The sequence below is a fragment of the Ictalurus punctatus genome, chromosome 28 (genome assembly GCF_001660625.3).
Source record: "Ictalurus punctatus breed USDA103 chromosome 28, Coco_2.0, whole genome shotgun sequence".
Lineage (NCBI taxonomy): Eukaryota > Metazoa > Chordata > Actinopteri > Siluriformes > Ictaluridae > Ictalurus > Ictalurus punctatus.
In genome coordinates this window covers 14724821-14731749 of record NC_030443.2, presented here as the reverse complement: position 1 = coordinate 14731749, position 6929 = coordinate 14724821, and the positions used below count along the sequence as shown (strand labels likewise).

The 6929-nt window shown below is 38.2% G+C and overlaps 1 protein-coding gene across 1 annotated transcript; it reads right to left on the bottom strand.

Moving 5' to 3' along the window:
* Nucleotides 1–82: 82 nt before the first annotated feature.
* On the bottom strand, nucleotides 83–6269 carry LOC108260092 (endothelial differentiation-related factor 1 homolog). Its single transcript, XM_017460057.3, has 5 exons — nucleotides 6059–6269; nucleotides 3314–3365; nucleotides 1717–1877; nucleotides 1339–1432; nucleotides 83–815 (listed from the first exon to the last, which is right to left on the bottom strand). The coding sequence occupies exons 1-5, from the start codon at nucleotides 6134–6136 to the stop codon at nucleotides 754–756; spliced, it is 447 nt and encodes a 148-aa protein (XP_017315546.1). The 5' UTR covers nucleotides 6137–6269; the 3' UTR covers nucleotides 83–753.
* Between the last annotated feature and the right edge of the window lie 660 nt (nucleotides 6270–6929).

The window sequence follows — 6929 nt, the reverse complement described above, 5'->3', positions numbered from 1 at the left end:
TAAAATACCAAATTCCTCCTTCTTTCTACCCAAAGTAGATTCTCTTGGTGCTTGCAAAGAAATTTCAAACTGCAGTCATTACTATTTGTGTTTCTGCATCAATTTGGCAATTTAATGAGATTTCACATTTTTGTTTAAAGAAAAAAAAAAATTTACATGCCAAAGCAGTCATTTATCAAAATCATCGCAGCACTTAGGATTTATTAGGTCTTGCAACATAGCTGTCCTTTGTTATTGTAAAGGTGGTTGTATTATAATGCAGCCTGTGCATGCAGTGACGCACCGAGTCCAACAGCAGGACGTCAGTGAGATCAGCCCGTGAAAGTGGGAAGAGGAGAACAGGATAGTCAGAGGGATTCAAGATTTAGGCAGTTAAAGCTGATTTATGTCTCTCACACCATTCTAGTTTCTCCAAATGCAAAAGACAGAGCTTGATATAAATTGAGGCTAGTAGTTGGGTGAGGGGTGTGTGTGTGTGTATATATATATATATACACACACACACGTCCTCCAAAACACTAGGTGGCAGTGTATTTGTTTAATATTACAATTAGACGATCGTTACAGTAGGGCCGTTTCAGAAATGTGTTCATGGCTACCTTCACGTTATAGCAAATGCAACTTTTGTTTGCCATTTTAGTCACATCATGCAATACTCAAACCTGTGTGTGTGAGAGACATAAGTCTATTCTTAGTGTGATGCATGGGTATGAGGGAGGGAGGAAGGGGGGGGCTGATTTCGAGGCTTTGTCCTCATTTCTTCTTTGATTTGGGCTCCAAGGGCTGCCCAATATCTTTCCCACGCAACTTCATCCCTTAAAAAAAAAAAAAAACACAGAAGAATTTGCTTATTAACTGAAGGTGGTTTTGAACTTTTCGTTACACTTAAGGCACAACGGGTGAAAATTTTGAAAAACAAATGTGCACTACTGTTTGGTAACCTGCACAACCAAAAATGTTAATCACTTGAAAAAAAAAAAATGTACCAAGTTTAAAACTTACTGTCCAATCACTATCTTCAGTTGAACATGACCTCTGATGGGCTTACTATGTTTGTATGAAGTGCAAGAATCTTTATAATACACAAAGACTACACACTAATGAGAAAAATCTCACAGGAAGGAGCTGTTGAAACACAACCCGGCAATTCAGATTTGTACTCATAGTATTTTCTCAGACTTTATAAAATATTTTCGCAGAACAGTATAATAACTTTGTATTTCAGATTTGACTTCAGAGGGACATCGGACACTAAAACATCCTTACAGATTTTTTTTTTTTTTTTTTAACATGTATTCTTTTTGCAATAAAGATGCTTCTGCATTTTAAGCTCGTTACCAAGTACTCTCTCGATCTTGCCCATAATCTGGTTGTTGGGGATTGCTTTTCCAGCTTCATAGTCAGCGATGACCTGAGGCTTCTCGTTAATTTTCTGTTGAGCGGAGAAAGAAAAAGTCTCAGAGATTTGTTTGATTCATCTCAACTAAATCAGAATTAACAGCTTTAGTAGGAATGTTTAAGCAGACAAAATTAATACGCACGCACGCACGCACGCACGCACACACACTATATATGGGAAAGTGGGGTGAAGGCCTGGGTTAAGTTGAGCCAGTGGCTCAACTCACCCCTTCTTATGATTATTCAAGCAGACGACTTCATAAACAAGACATATCTTCACCAACTAACATATATTGTATGTAAAAAATGATTACGCACAGTAGCCAGGTCTTTCTGAGTCATTCCCTTTTCTTGGCGGCCTTGCTGGATGACCTTGCCCACCTCCAGTGTCACTCTCTCATGGTGCAGCTCTTCTGTCTCACGGTCCAGTTTAGCCGTGTTCTTAGTGACCACGTGCTGTTTATTCTGTCCTGCTGTCCCTGGGTTCAAAAACACCCAATGAAAAAAAATTGTAAAACACCCCACCAACTTTACAGAAAGAAAATGACATTTATTCAAAATTACATGTAACTGATGAAGATTAACCCTGTGTTCACACTATTAGCAACCATTTTGGGATTCAGCCTAACCCATATCAAACATGGTTCCTGTGTGAAGACTAGTTCAAGATTTATTTATGGATCTGGATCAAGAAATCGAGCCAAGTACTTGGAAAAAGGAGAGAAAAAAAAATAGTGACCTTTCACCTTCTGTGATAAACACAGTGTAGCACTACTGTTAATGATTGCTCTGCACTGTCAACTTACATGGCTGTCTAATCTTTACCATTTATCCTGAAAAGGGAAATGTTATATTTGTTGTTAAAGGTACCCTATACAACTTTTTTTTGTACAAAATAAACAAAATTTATATAATGAGTAAGTACGTCATAAATCCATCTTCCAAACCGTGTTTTTTTTGTCTTACTCTGATTCACTAAGGTAGGACAATTATTACTAAGTATTTATATTTTAGACCCATCAGGTCAGATTTTGCAGGAATCGCATACATGCATCATTTGCCCGTGCGCATCTCGTCATACCCATAAACAGAGAAAAGTAGCTCCGGCCAATTCGTCGAGTATAAGGTGTGGGAGTAGCATAGGTTAGTTGTCACAACAAGCGAGACCATGGACCATGAATCACCGGCTGTAAAAACTAAAAACGACGAACGGGACAGAGTCTACAGGCAAAAATGGTACGCGACAGAGTTCGTAATAAAACCAGAATCAACATTGGCTTGGCTCGTCAAAGACGTCAAGAACTCCAGATTTAAAAGGTTTTAAAAGTGACCCGGAGATGGCTTTTTTTCTTACTCAACATGTAACATCTTATTGAAACGATAGATAGCCACGTAGCTCTCTAACAGAGCTCGTTGTAAAGCATTATCTATAGTAAAAGATTATTTCTGTATGGGTCGTTATTCCACAGTGCTGGATTTTTTTTTCAAGGAAGGGCCGTGCAAATTATAAACCTAATGGGTAACTAAATTAACGACGTTTTCAGCTGTCTAATTAGTCGGCTTGCGACACTTTCCATCTAAACTGTTTTATCTCTTGATCATAGTAGTGAATGTTTTATGAGCAGTAGGATAATCTCTATTTTTTTTTAGTAATGAGAAAAGCCATAGGCATTCACAAAGCTTCCAACATCTCACATAAGTGTTGAGTTAGGTCGAGATCTGGTGACTGTGAAGGCCACACTATGTGATTTACAACATTTTTCATCATAGGTTGAAGGTGATCAGTCTGAATAACCATAATTATTCTTAGTGACAAAGTGGACCCAAACAAGTGGCATAACAGAGCCACCAGCATTTCCCTTAATTTGTCACCCATCTGTATATCAACATGTATTTTGAATCCAGGCACACTTACATTTCTTGGTGGTCTCCACCTCTTCTCCACGCCTCTGGGCCGCGTTGATAGCCTGAATGTGTAAAACTGCATTAGTGTTGTTAACACAGTCATGGACCAGAAACGACAGCAATCCTGTAACTCTAACATATTTAATCCATATTCTTAAAAGCAATATAAAACACGTAGGGGTGTAATGATGCATCGCAATGCAAAAAAGTGACCATGTGCCTCGTCAACATTCCATTAAATCATGCAATTATCTAATGCAATCACACTGTTTAAACGTCAACACAGAGTACGCTGGTCATATGACCGCATTCTTTCATAACGAGCCTGCGCCATTACCGAGAATCATCTGAAGGTTGTGAAGTGACCGATTGCTACAGACCACAATGACCAACACGCATTATAGGTCATATGCTTACAGAACCATACCAGATCCATTAAAAACAGCTCTTCAGTAGTTTTCAAGTGACACTAGAGCCACACCACTGTGATTTACAGTGCCCAAGAAAGAGGTAGCAGAAAAACAGGGGGCCATTTTAGCCAACTTTGGAGCTCTATTCCTGGTTTAAATGATGCCTCAGATGCTGCTTTATAGGGAGCTCATTGTATTTCAGTCCATCATCTGACTTTTTTTTTTTTTTTTTTAAACAAGAACATTTGTAGATTAAAGAAAAAAAAAAGGAATAAATTTATTGGAGAATTTATACATTTATGTATTTATTTTTAAGAAATGGTGAAGCTGTAGTGCATTCTGTTTACAGTACTAAACCTCTGTTCACCGCACTCTTTGATTCATTTCATTTTATACAAACAAAAATTCACAGTTCGCACTGTTTATGATTCAGGAAAAAAAAAAGTATTTTCACTCCTAATTTTTCTTCATTGAAATTGTATTCAAAACATTCTGACAGTCGAACTGAATTATGACTGGAGTGCATTGTTACACCCCGATAAACGTGACAAACAACTACTCTGCTTTACGTGATGTATTTTGTTTGACAGAGTGGCGGTTTTTGGAAGAATTTGTCAAAGATGATTCGAGAACTACACTGGATACCTCGTCTTCCGGGATTTTCACATACAACAGTGACTATGTTTACATGGACAGCATTAATCTAATTATTGACCTTACTCTGATTAAGATAATAATGTGATTAAGGTGTTTACATGAGTCACTTTTAGAATACTCCCGTCATGTTCCCGTTTTACATGTTTTAGAACATAATTAGATTAACAGCCCGAGTCATTACGTCACCGCGCCACGCCGTCCGACATCCCTCCAGAATGTATGTATCAACATACAGTTCGTCTTCGTTATGGTACCGTATACAGTTTTGGGTGTTTTTTTTTTTTTTTAAACGAACACTAAGTGCAGTTAATTATTTGTCATGTTATACGTGCTAATACACAACTGCTTGAAGCCATATAGACAACTACTTGAAGCCGTGGGTGTGTCCCAAATCACGTAGTTACCGTCTATATAGTAGCCGAGATGCATGTATTTTTCCCCACTACAGGTCTCTTGTAGGAAAGTATGCGATTTGGGACGCGGCCGAACTCTCTTGTTCACCGCAAAACTGCCGTGTGTGATCGTGTCCTGTCGCAAAATGCGGTGAAAACTCCCACACGACGTTCATAATGTGATTAAGGTGTTTACATGTCTTTAATACACGTCCATAATGCGCTTAAAACAGGAGTACTCCACCTGTCTTAATTCGGTTATTGCTTACTTTGATTATGACCTTAATTAGATTAAGGTAGGTTAAAATTGCTGTTTACATGGTAGTTTCTTAATTAGAGTATGGTCTTAATCTTATTAAGAGTGGATTATTGTTGTTGATATAAACGCAGCTAGTCTAATAGTGTTTACACAGAATGTGCAAAAAACAAAACATTTACCGTTCGCTATTTTTAAGTTGTAAAACACACAAGATTAGATTGTGTCGTATGTCTTAGGACTTACGATATGACAATATAATACTGATATTTGTTGTAAATGAAGTCAATTTTCTGAGATATCAAGTTTCTTCAGTAATTTATTTTAACATTGAATTCAAACCCATTGCTAATCTCAACACCAAGTAACTGACCATATGTTAAAGTTTATATATATATATATATATATATATATATATATATATATATATATATATGTGTGTGTGTATGTATATGTATGTGTATATATATATATATATATATATATATATATATATATATATATATAAAAAATAGTACCAGCACCATTGTAACTCCGAATATACACACTATAAAACCCACCCTTAACATTCGGTACATTTATAAACACCCTCCCGTGGACTAAACTCACAGAAGTACAACTGAAACAAAGCGTTACTAAATAATAATAATAATAATAATAATAATAATAATAAAAAATCGACATTGTTCGGTCTTTTAGCCGCAGTTACGTCACTGGCCGTTCATTTTAGTTCACGAAACTGTTTCTCAGCGACGGTTCACTATAAATACAATGATATCTTAACACAACTACAGCCCCTGTTTACTTATACACACACACACACACACACACACACACACACACACACACACACACACAACTAATTTAGGATTCGGTCACATTACCGTAAATTCGGTCTCACCGAACCGCGTCGGAGCGCGAGACACGCCACGAGCTCATGCTCAAGTCGAGCGCGTGCTAGAGCGGCGCGAGGAAGCAGCAGCACGCCTCGGCCTGAACCGCTAAGCTAACTGACTAAAACATGGCTCCACTCGGCTAACCTGTTTGGATTTGGCCTGTGCTGAAGACGGGCCCTTCTTCCTCAACACAGTCACCGTGTCCCAGTCGCTCTCCGCCATAGTTTCCAGATGGTGGTTGCCAAAATAAAAAGACCCCTTACAGTTATACAAAAGCTCACAGATAACAAGCTAACGCAGCAGCCTAGCCGATTTCTCGTTGTGTTTAGGAGTGAAGCGGAGAGGTGTAGCTTGTTGTCTTGTGGTTAAAAATAAGCCAGCAGCGCCACCTCTCGTTTATCCCCCGTCATCACTGCAGCTCTGATAGACAACAGTGCAAATAACCGTTCGTCCATCTTCAGTGAACGCCATCCAGAGAATATATTTGACCGATTTAGAAGCTTTGGAGGTTTCTATCTGGTTCATCATTTCTATGCCCCATATGAGCAGCTGGTATAAATGTGTTAGGAAGGCTAATCACCCCTCTTTCATTTAGATTCGGTGCTGTAAACAAATGGACGATTATCTTGGAATTTTGTGGAACTAAGCACAACAGCGCCACCAGTGGTTGTAATAAAAACCATCAAGAATGGTATAAAGAAGTGACGCTGGGGCTCATTTCTTTCTAGGCCAGACTGTAGATTCATACAGCACATCAGTAGATTTGTTTTCATCCAAGTTGCAAATTTAACTTATGCGAAAAACATTTGGTAAGCACTATTTCCTTCCCATGTGTTCAACAGAACAAAATCATTACTTCCGGGGAAACCAGTATAAAGTCGTCTATCCAAACATACCTCTCGTTGTCTGCTGGGTTTTTTTTGTGTGTTTTTTTGTTTTGTTTTATTTTCTCAGCCAATTATCCAATTGCATGGTTTGTTGAGGCAAAGTCACGTGACGTTTTTGATGTACATCG

What these genes read in the sequence shown, in the direction of transcription:
- LOC108260092 (XM_017460057.3), bottom strand. Translation starts at nt 6,136, where the DNA reads ATGGCGGAGAGCGACTGGGACACGGTGACTGTGTTGAGGAAGAAGGGC. An exon ending in CACAGGCCAAATCCAAACAG is followed by an intron (nt 3,366 to 6,058) that starts GTTAGCCGAGTG and finishes TTACACATTCAG; the next exon opens with GCTATCAACGCGGCCCAGAG. An exon ending in GGTGGAGACCACCAAGAAAT is followed by an intron (nt 1,878 to 3,313) that starts GTAAGTGTGCCT and finishes TTTTGAACCCAG; the next exon opens with GGACAGCAGGACAGAATAAA.